At 44.7% G+C, this 19,189-nt stretch overlaps 2 protein-coding genes across 12 annotated transcripts in view; both read right to left on the reverse strand.

Moving 5' to 3' along the window:
• Positions 1 to 686, reverse strand: part of INPP5D (inositol polyphosphate-5-phosphatase D) — a 56,822-nt gene extending 56,136 nt beyond the window's left edge. For all 4 annotated transcript variants that reach the window (XM_041126737.1, XM_030028269.2, XM_041126738.1 and 1 more), the window contains exon 1: positions 463 to 686. In XM_041126737.1, coding sequence (XP_040982671.1) covers positions 463 to 596 — 134 coding nt within the window. In that variant the 5' untranslated portion in view covers positions 597 to 686. The remainder of the gene's footprint in view (positions 1 to 462) is intronic.
• A 5,039-nt stretch (positions 687 to 5,725) lies between these two features.
• Positions 5,726 to 19,189, reverse strand: part of NEU2 (neuraminidase 2) — a 31,282-nt gene continuing 17,818 nt past the window's right edge. For 3 of the 8 annotated variants that reach the window (XM_041126837.1, XM_030028433.2, XM_030028439.2), the window contains 2 exons: positions 8,587 to 8,791; positions 5,726 to 6,806 (listed from right to left, as the gene is read on the reverse strand). In XM_041126837.1, coding sequence (XP_040982771.1) covers positions 5,868 to 6,806; positions 8,587 to 8,791 — 1,144 coding nt within the window. In that variant the 3' untranslated portion in view covers positions 5,726 to 5,867. Of the gene's footprint in view, positions 6,807 to 8,586; positions 8,792 to 9,901; positions 10,581 to 12,358; positions 12,483 to 12,594; positions 12,760 to 14,022; positions 14,573 to 19,189 lie in introns of those variants that run through there. The other 5 variants (XM_041126836.1, XM_041126838.1, XM_030028436.2 and 2 more) reach the window with 5 other exon arrangements.

Consider the following 19,189-nt stretch of genomic DNA (forward strand, 5'->3'; position numbering starts at 1 on the left):
TTTTGCTGAATGGGACACAGCATTGTACAAGCAGGTGGGTCGGACACACACTGAACCAGAGCAAGAAAGGTGCCTGAGAGGGTACCAAGCTCAGTATTTGAGCTGTTAAATGTAAATACCTGACCCAAGTTGTTAACACGCTCAAAGAGGTCAAGAGGTTATTTTTTCTCAGAGCACAGCCGCAGTATCTTTCATTATTCTCACCTTTTGAATCGGGGAAAAGTGGTGTAAGCAGTACAACAGTAAAAGAATATGGGTTTGTTCAGCCTGGCCCTGCTCCCAACCCTTCCCTACCCTGTGGCCCAGTCAGGTGAAACCAGCCATGCTCTGATGTGGGCTGCACCTTCCCAGTGGGTACAGTGGCTGTTTGCCTCTGTGCTGGAGAGGATGCAGGGTGTTACCCCCTGCACAAGCGGCAACAAAAGTGGCTGCATGAAGCGCGAGATTGAAAGCTGTACTTACAGCACGCAGAGTGCATATGCCGAAGCAATTGACTCACTGGCCCGCACAAGGAAGCTGCCATCCTTGCCTACTTTGGAGAGCAGGTCTTCGGCTCTGGAGCGAGTGATGTTGCCGTGGTACCAGCACTGATCCATCGCTGGAGCTGGAGGAAACCTGAATGCCAGTACAGGAGCTGCCAGAGCTGCCTGTGTGTCTCTGTGTAACGATCAGGCAGCTTCAGCTCACCAGCTTCCTGTTTCAATAGTACAGAGAGGGAAAGGAAACTCAGCCGCGGACAACTTCCTCAACTCAAACAGCTCAGAGAGTGAGCATGACATGTTCCTGCAGCCCCCGCTCTCCCTCTTCATACTGCGGCTGAAGCGACTAGCAAGCCCATGTTCCCTGCCTCTCCCTCCCCCTTCATGTCCTAACACTCAGTATCAAAAAGTCCCAGCTGGGGATCTCTTCTGTTCCTCCACTGATTCTGTCCCCCAGGCTTTGGTGGCCTGCTGTCCCATTTACGATCTCTTGCCAGACCCTTTGAGTTTCCATCTTTTTGTTGTCTGTCTGTCCTACCCATTACAGGTGTCCATGGGGAGTAAATCTCAGACTGATCAGAAACACACTGTGCGTTAGGATACTTAGCACTGACTGCCCCATTCCTGCCTTGTCTAGTCCTCACGTCTAGCTAGGTGTGAGAAGGGAACTTCAAAGAACTGAAAAAAAATTTACCACTCCATGTTTCCATGCACAGAAGCATACTTAGAGGCTGATGTGCTCTGGGGATTTGTGACCAAAGCTCCCTATCAGCTACCGTGAGATGGATTCAAAGATCTTTCCTACTCTAAATCCCCAAAGGTAGGATAGAGCAAAGCCATGTCTGACAACCTGCATCAGAGAGAGGAGAACTGAAGCTTTCACTTCCCTTTTCTTTGTCTGTACATCTGCCCCTTGTCTCTGCTGTGTGGCATGCTCAGCGCCGCATCTCCAAGGCAAAGCAACAAGGGGCATTTTTGCAGCAGGCAAGGACTGCTACAGGGGCACTTTGCATGGCAAATTTGGATGCCTATCTTGTACCTCCAACCATTCTGCCTTTGAAGGCAGCACTTCTGCAAATCCACGCTTGAGCTATACCAAAAAGCAGCAGCTGAGCTGGGATTCTGAGTACAGAGGGTGAGTTCCCAGGAAAGGCGCAGACACTGCTAGCCCTGTGCAACTCTCACCTCCCAGAGCCAGGACAAGTGCTGGAATCATGGTACTTGGATCACGTATGGAGTGCTGCCCCTGTACACCGCATGGACAGCAAGGTAGGAGAGAACAGCCTATCACCAAACTGGGAGACACTAGAATTTATGGGTATGGAGAGGGAGAGTACAGCTCTCTGTACAGCTCAGCATTCATCCCTGCCAGCCTTCCTGGTGCTTTCAGTTATCCAGATATCTATTCTGCAGTGTCCACCTTAATCTCTGCCATTGAGATTAAACTGTGGGCACCAGCAATTCAAAATTGTGCAGCCAGCATAGGACCCTGCTAAATGGGCAGAACTGCAATGTGCAGGGCTTCCTGTCCACGCTGAGCAAGCACTGCCTACAGACCAAAATTAGCTCAGCTGGACCTGCCCTTCAGCTTCATCCAGATCCACATAGGGCTTTAGGAGCCAAATTGCCATGGATTCAGGTGCCTAAATGGAGTCAGATGCTGAATGCCATGAAGTAGCTCTTCATGGACAGTAGCTGTAAGCTCTTGTAAGCTACAGAGTGGTTACAAACCCTATTCTCCCCACTGAGGAGAGTGTCTGCATACGGCAAAGGGACTGTGCAGCTCCTTTGACAGCCCTGCCTGGCCACAGCGTGCTGCCAGCCTCACCTGTACCAGCTCCTTGGGACTTCTGATACTTACAGTAGCTTCTCTGGAGCAGAGCTGCAGCAGGAAGCAGAACAGCTCTGAATGTCAAACCACTGCTTGACCTCACAGTGCTCTCTATGCAATGGACCCATATGTGGATGCAGAGTGGACAGAGCTGCTGCACAACATAAGTTTTGCTGGAATGAAACTGTGTTTGGAGAGATTCTCCTGACCTACTGCAAGTTAACAGAGAGGTACAAGCCCTGGTTAGACATCTGAGACTGATTAGCTGTGTACTGAACACTTAACTCCTATCTATCCCACCACCAACTTCAGTTTTTAGCAAGCTGCTGCTATTTCCTTCAAATGTGTCAATCCCCTGTCCAGCCACACACAACTCCTTGTCTTGGAGACATAAACAAGGGGATGGGATCCAAACACATGTGATGATTGTGGCAATAAGATGATGTGCAGGCTGGTTTCTGTGAGTATTTCTTTGCGCTAAAAGAAAGCGCAGTACAGGTCCAGCTGCTCAAAAGGTGAATCCCAATCCCCTAACGTAAACAGCTCTGTGATCCCTAATGGCTCAGTTGCAACACTGCCTGAAGAGGAAATGGCGTCTGTTTTACTTCTCATGGTGCTGGCATGTGAATGCTGCAGTGCTGGAGAAAGACCGACCCCTGCGTGGTCAGCACACAAGTGCGTGCATATCCTGAACTACCTGATTCCCAAAGGACAGTGGTAACTTCTTCTGTCCTGCACAGAGACAAGAGGCTGTTCTGCAGGAGATACTTAGAACATTCATTTTCTTTCCATTTCTGCCTGTGTCGGAGAAGGCTGGTAAGTAGATCTGAGGAAGAAGAGATTAGAGAAGTTATCTAGACAGGAGCTAGAATGTTTGCCATAGAGGGGGAGTGCAGTGATCAGCCTGCACCAGTTACATGCCAGGTGGTACTACAAATGTAGCCAGCACAGCCCCAAGGTTTCCACAAGGAATAGGATGTGCTTCAAATAGTCTACACTGTTGTCCCACAGTAGGGACAAAACACTATGTAAGAGCTACCCTTGTAGAACAAAAGAATAATGGGTACATCTGTCAGACAAATCCAACACAGACTCAACAGAAGCTTTTAGATAACTGCAGCAGCAGTATTTCATTTAAACTTATTTGAGAGAATGAGGCCACAGACAAAGAACTGGGACAAGTTTTGATGTTAAATAGTAATCAGTTGCAGCCCTGGCAGTCTATGGACAAAGGAAACATTACTTTTCCCCCATGTTAGGGTATTATTCCAAGCTGCCTCTCAGACACTGCAATAAACACTTTATCTAAACTGAGTTTGCTACAGATGTCCAGGTAGTATTGTACCAGCTGGCTGTGAACTCACCAGCCTGTCCAGAACCAGTGGATAAATACTGTCTGTAGCATCATTCAACATGCACAGTGGTCACCCAAAACCCCCACATATATCCAGCCTGCACACTGCATCAGCACAGGCACTGCCAGGCTTGGTCAGATGAAAAGTTCTCAAATATGCATTTTCATGTCATAAAACAAAAGTATTCCGTAGCATGCCTGACGAGGGAGGTTAAGTCTAAGGACAGCAGTTAGCCTTGCTGAAGTCTAAACATAGCATTCCCTCATTAGGTATCAGTAACAGGCTATTGGCCATAAGGTGTATTTAGACTCTAGCCTACATATAAAGAGCACATGAGTAATACCCACAAAGTACTGGTTAGCTGAGCCACTCCATGCTACTCCAGCCTACCTTGTTACTGACCTGCTGCTTGGGAAGGGCTCAGCAAATTACAGGTGTATTTGTGAAGGCCATGAGATCTCTTCACTCCGTTGGTACCTGCAGCCTCCAGGTGCCCTGAAACAAACCTAGATAGTGAGAAAAATCAGGGTCCCTTCTCCCACTACCCCTGAAAGCTATCAGCAATAAAAGCCAAGGATGGAGACACTGAGCAAGCAGAGACTCACAGACCTGAGCAGTGACAGTGCAAAGGATCCTATGGAACCTGCTAGTGTTCCCCAAAGGGGATGTGTTCTGAAAGCACTCTAGAAAGATATATTTCTTCACCAACAGAGCAAACAAACATACTTTCCTTGGAGGCATTCCCTTGTACACACACACAGAATACAGCACATAGCAAACAAGCACAGATTAATTCATAAAGCAGAATTTTGTCCAGAGGCATGGGTAAAGCTTTCCTAGCTCCATCTGCTCTGACGTGTCTCCCTTGGTACCCATTAATTTCTGGTCACTCCCCTTGTACTACTCACTGCATAATGCCTCCTTTCAAATCACACCATAGCCTCAGAATAGCCTCTCACCAAAACTGGGGCTGTTTCCTTCAGAAACCTGCTGAAATCTGTCTACATTGGAAAGCCTTCCAGCTTGAGCACTCTCATGCTGCTCTGGACTTGGTCAGGTCCCCTTCCTCTGACACCTGCGCCTCTGCAATTTGCTGGAAGTGGAACAATGTTATTTGTTTGACACACTGCCTCATATGCCAGTGATACTCTGTAATAACAACAGCCATGCTTGCAAGACATTGGGTTGTCAGCAATAAGAGCAGTTGCTGTGTCGATCATAGCTTAGCACTTGTTAGAAACACCAGCAAGTATTTCCCCTCCTGACCATAAATTGGGAGCTCCCTCTGCAGACCTGTCCTGATCCTGCAGTTTCAATACAGGCAAAATGCCATTTCTGCCACTTGCCCTGTCCCCAAACATGGCAGGGCGGGTCCTGGTGGCCTGCATGGGTCCTGCCATCAATGCCCAGGGAGAGGGAACAGCTGGAGCACATGAAGCTGTGGTTTTCTTACACATGAGAAACTGCAGCTTCTCAGTGCCATGTAAGCAAAAGGGCAAATGAGCAAGAACATACAGTATGGGAAATAAGGAGAAGGTTAAGTTAGACATAAGTCCCTGGGGGTGGCCTGGGAACTCAGTAAGGCAGCCCCAAATCCACTGCAGAAGTGGACAAGGAATATCACACAAGCAAGGCACCCTATGGCCTTGTTGAAATGAGAAGATAGCAAGCCCTGAACGCTAGAGTTGCCAGCAAGTGCTACACTGATTGCAAGAAGTGCACCTAACCAGAGCCAAAGCAGTTTTCTGAAGAAGGTAACTGCAGATCTAGGGCAGTAAACCCAGTGTCCTCTCTAGGACTTTATCTACAACTTACTAAATACAGCTCAGCATAAAAATCACTGCCCTCTGTTCCCACACAGTCCCTACGCTATTAGCATGCACATCCCTAATCAAGTCTATCAGAGGCCTCAAGGTGAGAGGCCCTATACAAAAGTCATGCTTGTTTTGAGCATGTGATGTTTAAAATGGCAGCCCAAGGAAAAGGCAAGAAGGGAGAACAGGCAACAGAAAACAAAACCAACCACATGTTCAGTTTTACTATGTTTAATAGACTTCATAATCTAGATGCCACAAGCCAATGCCAAACTAAGGGTGCAGGAGGAGTACAAAAAAACCTTCTGCTGAAAGATGAGAAGTGACAATGAAAAGAAGCATTAGCAAAGGTCATTTCCAGAGGGATGCTGATGGAAAGGCTCAAGACTCAGCACTCTGATGGAAAGGCTTGCTTCAAAGTGAACATTACAAAGATTATCTCTTCACATTGTTGGTGGGTCCCATATTCAAAGAGGCAGGAGAACAAGGGTGACCCATCTGGCCCAACCCCCATGTACTGCAAATCCGAATAAGCACACAGGCCCTTAAAGAGGATGCTTGGTTTTGTCCAGTGTGTTGGATTTAAAGGGCTTTTGTTGAGGTAAATTCCTAAATCTCTTCGACCCTTTGGGTCTGTGGGATGAGCGTAGAGCAACCAACTGTCTTGGCATCTAGCATCAGGGGGAGGTGGGAAGGCAGTAACACTTCCATGACATCCAGAGGGAGGTTCTACTAGCATTTCAACCCGCTGGCCTCCCTCAAAGTCCACCCCGTGATTGTAGCTGACAGCCTGGATTCTGGCTCCCCTACTGCTCCTTGCATTGCAGTAGAGGACCTTCCTGCCACAGGTGTGCACCTCTGCTACCTGGCACTCCACTGCGCTCTCCTCCCCCACGAAGTTCCCCAACTCCCATGTTGTCCCATGGTCAGAGCTGATGAAGCAGAAGGCATGAGGGGTGGGGTGTTGCTTAGGGTCCAAGATACGATAGGCATATGCAGGAATCACGAGGCTCCGGGCCTCGTTGAGCAGTTGTAATCCATGACCCGGCCCCACTGCAAAAGTGGCCCAGTTCTTGTACTCAGTGCTAATGGTACCATCGGTGACATCCTGGGCAGTGCTCCAGGTACGTCCTTGGTCCATGCTAGTGACGTAGCAGAGACGTACCAGGTTGATCTTTGTCCTGAGCTGATGCTGCTCAGAGATCTTTCCTGGGACAGCTATGAAGAACAGGATCAGCTTCCCTGAGACCTCATCATAAACAGGACATGGGTTCATAGATCGGTGGTCTTTCAGCTGTGCACTGACAATGGTCTCCATGCTATTCCACTGCCAGAGACCGTGTGAAGGGAGACAAGAATGAAACACATTACAAACAGATCCATGTTACAGTGTGAGGGTGCTTGGACAAAAGTTACAGAAGAGCATGAGAAGAACAGAAGAGCAAGTTAGTGGATTAGAGCAAGAAATGGGAAGACAATATAGTGGCATCGCCAAACATAAGTGAAAATTGTTTGGATGACACAATGCACATACACTTCACCAAACAGGTGGGTTATGTCCTTTTAAATTACTACTCACTGAGGAGCCGATAGCTCTGTATCTCAATGCGGCTAGTGTCTGATGACACTTTAAAACTACAGCAGCTGAATTTTCAGAAATTCTCACAAGTGTATTTATATATATATATACACACACATACATATATATATATACACACACACATACATATATATGACACACAGACATGCCCAGAGTTCAAAGCGTGCTGGTACAGACACTCTGTTGTGTCAGTGTTTCTTAGGAAGTCATCTAGATAACTGAGCCCTTTTCAAGTATCCTAGATGCTGACAAATTCCTTTCCGTTCAGACTCCTATTCCTCCATTTTGATCCATGTGTGAATGGGCATCCCAGCCTACACTGAGGCACCTTGCTAGAGCTGATTGCATGGCTTTACACACTCTGGTGTGGAAATTTGGACCCTGAGTTGTCCAATGCAGAAAGCGGTCACAGGGCAGGTATAACTCTCTTCCAAGCCCTGTCTTTCTTTAAATGAATAGCACATAACACAATCACATTTATAACACTAACATTGCAATTAGAAAATTATTCCTACGTAGTGTTATTGGCTTCATAAAAGAAGCAGTATTTTCCAGTAAGATAATACTAATTAGCTTTTCTACCCTGACTTGCTGATTACCCTTTTTGGTCATGTCTTATCTTTGTCTATTCAACCAGTATTAACTTTTTTGGAATATTTAATATTTCCATTTTAAGAAACTCTAGCATGTGAACACAAATTAGTAAGTTTATGACCATCTGAGCCCTACTTAACTGAATTACAGGGGGTTACACAAGATGCCACCTGAATGGTATGACACTGCAGGTGCACTCAGAGGCTGCTTCTGCTAGGCAGACTCCAGCTCTACGAGTCTATAATCTAAGACAACCAGTCACCAATGAAGGACTGGAATACAAAAATATAATGACTCCCCCCCCCCCCAAGACATTAATGCATTTGCAAATGCAAAAAATGATTATAAATAGAGTATCCACCACCCCCAGTCACCCAGCAAGATAACTGTTAATAATAACTGGTAGATTAATAAGGTAGCCAATTCACTGGCACAGACAAACCAGATGACACTCTTTTGCGTGGGGAGCCTAGCTGTTCTCAATTGTTTTTTAAACAGAAATTAGTCCCAAGAAGATGAATTTAAAAAAATAGTCACCGATTGCTAATTCAGTCCTCCCTGTCCCTGTAGCACTCCCCATTTCTGCCTCTCCTCCACATCTTTGCTGTCGCAACAGGACTTCTGTCCCATCTCTCTATTTGCCTCCCCAGCTCTGCGATGATGGGTCAAAGCCATCTCCAGAAAATCTGCTGCACCTGCCCACTTTAGTCCCTCTAACAGCTGCCCAATCATGGGGTTGAATCCCAGCAGTTATAATGACACATGCATTACTTACAAGCTGATTTGTCTCCTATAACTGGGGAGAAGCAGCTTCCCTCTCCCTACAGCAAGAGCGCAAACACATTCAACTCATTTGGGGACAGGGGAGCAGTACAGGTGGACAGTCTCCCGTGTTTTCTCCCCACACTGGTACCTGAACATGGTGTGTCGTTGGGTCATACATGCCTCTGCGTATTGCTATTAGCTTGGCATGTTCATCCACCACATCCTCTCGTTCCTCAGCAAATGCCAGGATGATGCTGAAACGTGGCAGGTAGAGCAGGGCTGGAATTCGATAGCTCCAGGTACCATTCCGGAACAATGTCTCTTGCTTCAAGACAGGAAACGAAGCCATCATGCTAGGGGGAAGAAGACAAAATGCATTGCATTTTGACTGACCTTAGCCCTGCAAAATGTGACAGCAGATTCCACTGCATTTTGCCCTCCCTGCTCACTGGGACCTGTCTGACATTGAAACATAATTTCTGCTACTTTCAGCTTTGTCTTTTTCTTGTGCATTTCCAAAGAGAACCCACATGTTGCATACTAGCTGGCAACACAGACCAGACTTACCCCAGGAACAGCCTGGTTGATCTTAATGAAGTGACTTAAGGTAAGTACACTAAATACAGTTAATGAAAAAGCTGTCTGTAATTTGTTTTTTCTTTTTAATTAAATTCACAGGCTGGGATTTTTGTGGGTTTGCTTTGTAATTCAGAAGATTGTTGAGAATCAGACATTATAGTATTTTCCCTCAGAAGACCATTAATGTCTTTGTTGATGGTGTTTCCAAAACCCAGCACAGAACTTCTGCTTTGCCAGATATGAGCTTAAAATCCCATATAAATGACACACTGAGGCAATCCCTAACCCCAGCTGTACCCCTGCTTGAGAATGGTAAGCACTGAGCATGAAAAGAGAAGGAACGAGAACATCCTTCCCCCCATAAGATTAAAGAACAGTCTGAATGGTGTCCCACCGCATCAGGTGGGACTTCTAGCCAGGCCAAGATCTTGTCATCTGTACAGTGACTTAAAAGCATTACAAAGGCAAACATGAGGGGGCATTTAGGGAAGCTGCCTCTATGTAACTGGTCTGTGCTATGCTTCTACATAGTCTCTCTTCCTCTCCTCAGACCCACTCAACCCTCTGTCCTCTTATACCAAGCCTCTCCTGTGAACTCGTTTACCCTGGTAAAAACACACTGAACCAGGGGAATTATGTCTGAGCGGGGGGGGGGGGGGGGGGGGGGGCGGCGGAGGGGAGAAAAAGGATCTCTGACATGATGCAACAGAAACTGAAGGCCTGAATATTCTCTGCTCAGCAGAAAGGGGCGGGGGGGGGCACGGAGAGGATTTAAAAAAAAATTTAAAAAAAATCAAGCCTTAGACCTCTGACGCATTGAGTGGGTAGGATGGCAGGGAGAAGATAACAATACACTATGAGTAAGAAATTCAAATGCCTCCTACCTCAGCTGAGGCAAGACTTGCTGCGCTCTTCATTGAGGATTCTCCTATTTACCTAAATCTTGGAAAGCGCTATAGTGGCTATTGGCCATGTATCACATCCTTATGTTTTTGAAGGCTGTCTTGATAATTCAGGACCAGATGGAGGCAAACTGAAGATTACTTATGCAGCTGCAGAGTGCATGTACCTACCTGGAGAATAGTTTCTACTCTTCCATATTACAAGAGAAAAGATTATATTAGCCAGCATAACTAACATAGACTTGGTTAACAATTTTTTTTTTTTTTTTTTTTAATTTTTTACAGTGCTGATTACAGTTAGGACAGCACAGGTAAGCTAAGTTCATCCTCCTCAGACCGGACCATCACATTATGCTCTACCCAGATCCACAGCAAATATTCAAATATTCCTTGCTTTCACCTTCCAGATGCTATAAACATCAGTGAGATTTTTGAACTCACAGCACCGATCAAAAGGGTCTGAACTACACTGTTTTAGCTAAAGCCAGCTGTACAGACCCCAGCAAGCCACAGCACCATTGCCACTCAGATGCAAAGCCACTGGAGATAGAAGTCTATCTCCAAAGGGTAGCTTCTTGCTCCTCACTGTCACTGAGGATATGGCAGTCTGAGAAAAGGCAGAAGCGCTGCTACTATACAGAAACGTTACCAGAATTTGATCACACCTATCCATGCAACAACATACAAAAAATAGTAAGACCTTCCTAGAACAAATAACTGTGCTTTTCACTACTTACCAGCATGGATCTGGCTATTTATATAGACCACAGTCATGGCTGTGTTCTCATGGCTCCTGAAACAGAAGCTCACTAGAATGCTTCCAGACTATTTGAAGGGAGATTATTTAAGGGGATATTAGTCAGCCTGTCTAGTGCTGCACAGGTTCCCTAGCATTCCTGCTCATGATGCCATTCTGATATTGCAATCCTGCTTCAGGGCAGGGCAAGAAGGAGGCCAAAAAAAAAAAAAAAAAAAAAGAGAGAGAGAAAAGAAAGATCATCTGGGCTGCCCCACAAAGCCCCCAACACAAAGCCGAGACCAGTGCCACGGAAGGATGTACCGCAGCCTACTGTACCCAAGTCCCTCTTGTACGAGCCCACTATCTGCAGACATTTCTACCCATGCTCTTAGCCCCTCCATGAGATGCTCAGTGTGGGTGTCACAACACTCTTTTCCTCTTACTGCCACATGGGGATTGAGGGAAGGCTGGATGTTAAAAGGCTGGGCATAGCTGCCATAGAAACAAGCCTGAGGTTCCTGGACACAGCACCCGCAATTATAATTGAGGAAAATATGAGAACCAAGTGACTCTTCCATCTATTCAGAGACTAAACAGGGAGATGTGTGAGTGTGTGTGTATGCACATATACACACATTTGCATATATACTCCCTACACACAGTTGTGGGTATTATGTCTGTATGCATATATATACACATACACACTATGTATCCCTCTGCAGAGAAACTCTTCCATCCTTTTTTAAACACACTTAAAGCCAGTATTCAGCTGCTTCTACCTTCTCCCTCGTGGATCTTCAAGCAGAGATTGAGTCACAACAGTTTGAGTTTCACACAGACTCAAAAATGCAGAATCTTTAAATAAACTTAAAATTCTTTATATATATATATATATATATATATATATATATATATATATATATATATATATATAAAAAAGTGCTGCTTTAGGAAGTGATTTTTCTCTTGACCTTTACCCATTTTCAAAGGCAAAAACACTAGCTACACCCTCCTGAATAAGAGAGAAGTAAAATTAGCAAACCATAGACAAGACAGCAAATCATTAACAGGACAGCCACATAAAGAGTGTTCAAAAGCTCATACTCCAGCACTGCAGGAATTCAAGTCATACACGCCAATCCCTCTGAGATTAAATTGCCAAGGGATGCATGCACCTATGATGCTACTTTGTTCCTAAACCCTACTGAAATAGCACTGGCTGGCCTACAATGAAGAAGGTGGCAGTGTTGCAGCCAGCATGATCTAAGGACACTGGCAAGACATAGTTTGTAGACCATGGCAATATCTTTTGAAAGGCCAAGAGTTATAACTGGAAAAAAAGACAAACTTCTGGGAACACAAAGGCCTGAAATACAAGCAGGAGACTGGAGAGCTCTACACAAACTGAAAACAATTGCTCAGACCTGTATCAATTCAGTCACCTTGGAGAGAAAAGTTAGCTGTAGTTTTGTGAGGTAAAGGGGTGAGAAAGGGGAAGTGGAGTTGATAGGACCTAGGACTAAAAAAGGTGGCTGGTAACCTCTTTCCAGATGACAGAGATGCTATTAAGGAGAAGGGAAATTTATCATGTAGCCTTTAAGCCAGTATTCCCTTCTGCATTTTGGTATTTACTGGAGTTTTGAATTTATTTCCCAGGCTTATCCTTGAGAAGTGTCCTGTTGAGGGACACTGACGTTTACCTGCAGTTCCTCTCCAAGGCACCAGGGAAGATGCTGCATTGAGTTCCAGTACCTCACCTCCAGACAGAACTGGGCAGACAGGGAGAAAGACGGGCACAGTGAAAACACGTTAAGAGAGGGAGGGAGTTAAACTGGAGGAAACCATTACTCATAGTTTGCAAGTTATACAGCTGTAATGATTTCCAAAGCAGAGAAATAACAGTTGGGAATAAATGAATCTATGATGGATCTGATACCTGGAAGAAGCCCAAGTTGCAGTAAGGGAGAGGTGCTGGTAGACACCAGGAGAGGGTACTTGTTCCTTCCACTTCTGTCCTTCAAGGCAGCTCACGTGGACTTGTCGATAGAGCAGGATGAGCCCTTGCATGTTTATTCGCTTTAACCGTCTCCAAGAAAAGTGACTAAAAAGGATAACATTTCCACTGGGCTCAGCTTCTGTAAAAACCTGTCCTGAACATGTTCAGATCCAAGGTGAAATGGCAGTATGTCTTTAAAAACAAACCAGCAGAAATGAGGTAATATGCTGAATTCTATCTCTTGGTGCCTATCAGAATGCTCTGCAATCTGTGTAGGAGGCAGCTTGTTCTTGAATGAATTCAGGTAGATCCCAAACAAACTCATTTAGGGAGGTTTTTGGGGGAAAACACAAACAAAAAAACCCAAGAAAGTCACATGCAAAACCCAACTAAAATTCTGCTTTTCAAGGCAAGCACAAGAACCCAGGTCTGGTTGCTCCCTCCTCAATGTCAGATCTGGACTTACAGTGTTTTCCAAACTTATAAAAGTCAACTAAGCGCTATGCTGAGATACATTTCTTGTTTCACTTAAAGAAAAGAAGACATTTCCATTGGGATATTGCAGGGCGGGGGGGGGGGGTTGGGCAGGAGTAACCACATTCCAGCTGTACAGGGCTAAGAAACAGGAGACCCAGTTTGCTTCCAAAATACTTGCTACACAGCATATTCCTGTGTGCAAGCCTTTCCTCCTAGTGAAACAGCATGACTGTGCCCATTTCTGCCAAAGCCCAGCATCAGAGCACTCCATCTCCAGCCTTCTTATGCCCCTAGACCAGATCCTACACTAAATGTAGGCTATGGGATTTCTTAACAAGCCAGACAGCACACATTTATTTAGTCCAGTAAATCACTCTAAATGTAAAGTCAGAAAGGAGAGTTATCAGCAAGACCTGTCAAACAATAAATTTAAACTAAAACATTCAGAATTCAAAACTGAAAAGGCACAAAACTGGAATCACTTTAATCCAGCAGCCAGTTGGATTAAACTTTTTAACTACACTAGAAACAGAAAGTTTTTCTGTGGTAAAAACTTCATACCACACTTACAAGGGGATTTTCAGCCTCCCAGGTCAGTATATGCTTTCCTAAACAATCGATCAAGTTCTGCTTTTAAAATGATGTGGCTCAGCCTAGCAGTAGCTCCCATGCCTTAAAGTGCAGGTTTTCTTAGCACTAGAGAAGAATTACATGAAGTAGCAGCATTTTTCTTAGCATATGTTTGGTGGAGGAATACACAAGTTGCACTCCTACTTGAACCTACAAAACATTGTATTTACCTTTTTAGTTCCTAGCAATGTCCACTGTTACAAAAAAGTTGTTTTTTGTTTTTTTTTTAAAAAGAAAGAAAAAAAAAAGAAAAATAAATACCTCTTTCACTCTGTGTCTCCTGGAAGTCACGTCAAAGGGAAAAAAACAAAACCCAGAAAGCACTCCTATTGGGTTAGACAAAAGGGAGGCTCACCACAGTCTTACCAGTTAGTCTCCAACCTGCAAAATTTATATTGGCAACAGTGTCAGCTGTCTCAGATCCCCAAGAGAAGCTAGCAGCTGACATGTATACACAAGCTGACATTTAAATAGCAAACCTGTTTTGCATATAAGGGGAGGTTCCACATGAGCTGGACGAGCACTAGGGAAAGACTATTATTATCATAGTAATTAAACAGCATATTTCTACCTGCATGGATTGACAGCACTGTGGAACAGCTGTTGTTTCTAATGGTTATACAGTTCAGCATGTGTCTTATTTCTTGGCCCTCTTGTCCCCTTGCACTGAGGGGAAAGTTCCTCTGGTCCCAGCATGCGGACTCCCAGTGCTTCCTCTCAGAGTGCTCCTGAGCTCTGGGAAAGTTTGCTAAAAGAATCCAGAAAATGGTTATAACCAGCAGGTGACGGTGCTGTGATAATCTGACATATTCATCTGCCAGCTCCATGTACCTCCAATCCACCAGCATGCTGTTCCTGGATGAAGAAATGGGTTAACACAAGAGTCCCCAGGCAGTGGTACAGGAATAACGTGCTGGTGCATACAGATGCAGCTCCCAGCAGCCTCTGTGGAGGTGTTACCAGGGCTAAACTATCCCAGCAGCTGCAGTCAATGAGCAGATGGGGAGAGTCAGGCAAAGGAACAGAGGGGAGAGTATGAGCCTAGAGTCCCAGCTGAGGAAGAAGATGACAGCATCACCCCTTCTCCCAGCTGTGCCCTGGCTGGCTTAGAGGCAGCACCTGCAGCTGCTGGGAGTACCCAAGCAAATGATTTCATGACTATCTTGTGCTACTGATCTGATGTGCTGCTGCTGCTGTCAGATGACCTTTCCTATCCCATTCCTTCCTGTTTCTCTTGCTTTCCCCTCTTCTCTACTGTGTTTTCATTGCTGCCATTAATGCTTCTGGTCTTTGAAGTGAGCTGAGAAAATGAAAATAACTGTCCTGCAAATACATCTTGCTAGTAATGAAAAAGGAGGAAGAGAAGTCTCCTTATTTGATGGCAGTTCTGATTGATCTGTGCAAGCCAAACAGGGAGTTGCAAAGGTGTGGATTTACAACCACTCAACCAACCTACCAAATTAATGTAATGTATCTGTATTACTATCTTTCCTCTCTCTTGAGCAGCCCTGTATTCCTTCTTGTGCCAGCACTGGTGCTCATCTTACCTTGGCAAGCCATCAGAGGATGTCAGTCTGGCAGAAAACTAATCCAGAAAAAGAAAAAAAAAGAACAGTTTTCTGCTAGGTCATTGTCCTGGACTGCGTCAGCAAGAGTCAAACAGCAGGATCTGCAGTAGAAGAGGGAGTAGGAGCGTGAAGCTGTTGACAGGAGGAGCAGACTCACCTCTCTGACTGGCAGCTAGCCATTAGATCAAATTAGCTGTATCATAAATCCACACCCCATGTTTATGGACCTTGCCTAACTGGGCAAGTAAAGTATTCCCTTAACTGAGACACACAAGAGAAGCCTAAGGGCATTTGTATCTCACTGCTTTACCTGGAATCAAACAATAGCCAATGTGAAGGAAGAGTCCCTCCAGAGAAAATGGCATAGACATCCAAGAGATAATAACTTTTAACAGTAACTCCTGGAGAAAATCCAGAGTCAAGTAAAACAGAAGCAATTAAGGAAGGAAGAGAGGCACCGAAGAGGCTGCTACAGCGCAGTCTGCCAGAAAGCCAGGCATGAACGATTGCTTTGTGGATTTCTTCACCTTTCTTCTGCTTCCTGGCTAAAAGCACTGTTACTCAGGTGGTATTCTGAGTCACACACTTTGCTTCTGCAGCCAAACAACCCATAAAAGCTTGTTTGTTTAATAGAAATCACCTTGCCCAGCTGCAGCTTAAAACTGGTTGGGCATTTCTTCTCAGAGTGGGAAGTTCCAAATGTGGCTTGCTATGGTGGCAATGGTTCCCTGTTCTACGCTGGCAGCATGCACATGGCGGAGTGGGCCATGCCTCTGGCCATCTCCCATCTCCCATCTCCCCTTATCATCTCTTCCTCCCCATGCAAGGCCCCCATCTTCCTCTGCAGCCAGCTGCGATGCCCTGCCTTCAGCCCACTCCCCAGTGCAGGTATCAGACATGGCTGTGCAGAGGGTAACAGCCTAGAATAGCTAAAACTACTCCCAAAATGAAGAATGCACTGCTTAGTCCTGTTGTGAGGTTCACCCGGGTGAACCCCAGTGCCTGTTCAGGACAACCACACAGTCAACACACGGGTACCCTGCGGTACTTCCCCTGCACAGCCACTGCCAAGCACTGCTAGCATCCAGGCCTCCAGCAACTGCTCTTCAGACACTAGCCCATACTGCAGTCCTCTATCTGCAAAAAAGCCTCCTTCCTGATAAAAGTGCTTTTTCCAAACAACATGTTGTGTACTGCAACTATTTTACAAAATCATTCCTTGCTAACAATCAAAAATGGATGTCTCAGTGTAGACATGCTAGGTTTGATTCTCTCTTTCCTTTCAGTGTAAATCAAAATCAGTGTCACCAGTGAAGTTTAAAATGGGTATAGGTCTGAGAACCAAGCTCTTCACTTCTATTGTTCCATGCTTACTTCATTGCCTTTATATCTGATTGTTGTAATGAAAACGTTTTTAAAAAGGTTAAAAAATGCAAATGGGCTGTGTGGGTGCATTAATAAGAGGATATAAAAATAATGCAGAAGATAATATAATGACAGAATACTGAACAAAGGAGCATTTGCATTTGGAGGACCATGTTCAATTTCGGGTGCCACCTCTTAGGAAAGATATAGCAATAGCTGCAAATGAAGGCTAAGAAAAAGAATTCACAAGCTAATACTCATGAGCATGTGAAAAGAAATCAGTAGGAAAATAAGAGAGGTTGCATTTAATGAGTGATACCTAGTCCATTAAAAATTATCAATGTATATTTCCCTTGCAAAATGTTCAAACCTGAATCCATTGATTCCTTGCCCTATTAGAAAGGCACGCCCAGCTCAGGTAATTCAGTATTTTTGCTATGCTGTACAGTGTAGCAGCTGTCGTCAGGCAGCAATATTTAAAATCGAGGGCTTCTATGGAGTCAGGCCACGTGAGAGAGCAATTACATGATTTTGCAAATTTTCAGTTAAAACACTATGGGCTTCTCTCCAGACTTTAGGGAATATGGTATCATTTGCGCAGAATGTAAAAACTATAGACCTGGGGTCTGACTGAAAGCTCTGCTCTGTTGGCAGGGTGGGGGGGGAAGCCAAAGTAATAATAATAATGAATTTAACATGCAAATGCTAATGGCAGAGCTCTTTGGGAAACATGGTTCACTGGACAAGGAAATATCCACCGTTTTCTTTTAATTCCAATTCTAGTTAAGGAAATGAGCCTTTGTGCACATTTGAAACCAGCACCTCACTATCCTTATCTGCTGTAAGAGCAACAGGTATGAGGAGCAGGTAGTCTTTGGGTTTGTACCATTTCACACTCCATTGTCTCCAGTTAAGTTACTTTTGATTTCCATCAGGAGGAGTAAGCAAAAGAATCGTGCTGTCTGTGTTTCTTTCCCAGTAAATAATAGCCTTTTACAACTTATTTCCTCTCCTCATGGAAAGAATTGGGCAAAATCCAAAAAAATATTCCCGCAACCCAAAGGGCAACAACATCACCCCATAGCGGACCTGTAAGCCTTCTGACACTCCATGGTGAGTTGTGTGTTTGTCACAGGGAAGCTTCTTTACTCTGTGAGAAACAACATCCAATGAACAGCCTACCTATGATACACGACACCATTTTTCCATTTACTTTGCCCTTTTGGAACAGAAAAAAAAATAATTTATTTTTGTAACAAAATGAATGGCACAGTCTATGGGAAGCAAAGGAAGAGAGGTGGTGAGATTTACATGCAAAAAGGGGATTGTAGAAGCAGGATTTTTTTAGCCCTCAAAATAGCAACACTGGGAAGGAGTCACTGGAGCACTTTAATGACTGGAAAATGCAATAAAACCGGAGTCCCTTGCTTCACGTACTCTGCCAGCACTGGGACACTCAGATAAGCAAGTCTGAAGCACAAGACTATCTAGATTCACCCTGGAGTGACTCTTGCAACAGACAGGAGCCCAAATTCCAGTGCATCCCTCATTTCCGTGTCCTGCTAGCTCACAGACCAGGAGTGCATAGGCCTGATGGTGACCTTGATTAATCATTACAGGATTAATTGCTGACAGCCCTCTGTGCCCAGGCCAGGCCCTCTGCTGATGTAAAGGGACACTGACACTGGTGACCATGAAGCTATGATGACTGACCTCTTATTAACCAAAGCTTTACTCAATGAACATTTGGCCTTCCACAGAGTAGGCTGGGCATACAGCTGCATTTTTAAAGGAATAGGGTAATGTTGTGGCCAATTAAAATATTTTGAGATGAACAAGGCACTTGGCAAGTTCAGTGAGCTTAAAAAAGAAAAAAATCAAGGGAAAGACTAGCATCAACTTCAGCAGGCGATATGATGCTTTTTGTAAGAGTCATTCAAACTACAGGCTTAAAAATACCATGTGAGTTATCCAAGGATGAGGGAAAACTTCTCTCCTAAGTATAGCAGCACATAGGTATCTACAGGAATTACAGGCTTATTTGTCTTCCTTTGAAGCATTGGGCCCTAAGGTGCCTGCAGAAAAGGGACATTCAAATAATAGCAAGCAAGCCCAGTGGAGAGAACAGCATATGTAAGCACAACCTGAATAAGAAATCGAAGTACTTAAAGGGTGAAAATTATAACAGGCATTTGGATGAACAGATACAAAAAGCCTTAAAATAAAACCAGGCTGGCTCTGCTATCTCCACCCAAGTGCCCAGGTATGTGAACACACATGAAATTAAAAAAAGGCAGCCTAAAAATACTCATAAACATTTAGGTCTTTTCATCTCAAATGGCTGTAAATAATGTAAAGCAAGAGCAGTTTCTCAGCCAGTGGGCCTTAAAAATGTAAGCAAATACCATTTACTGTTTCCACTTATTTGAGTTTGCAGATTTGGACCAAAGTTTCACCCAGTTGTTAAAGATTTATATGGAAGGTTTAACAATGCC

Source organism: Aquila chrysaetos, chromosome 10 (genome assembly GCF_900496995.4).
Source record: "Aquila chrysaetos chrysaetos chromosome 10, bAquChr1.4, whole genome shotgun sequence".
NCBI lineage: Eukaryota > Metazoa > Chordata > Aves > Accipitriformes > Accipitridae > Aquila > Aquila chrysaetos.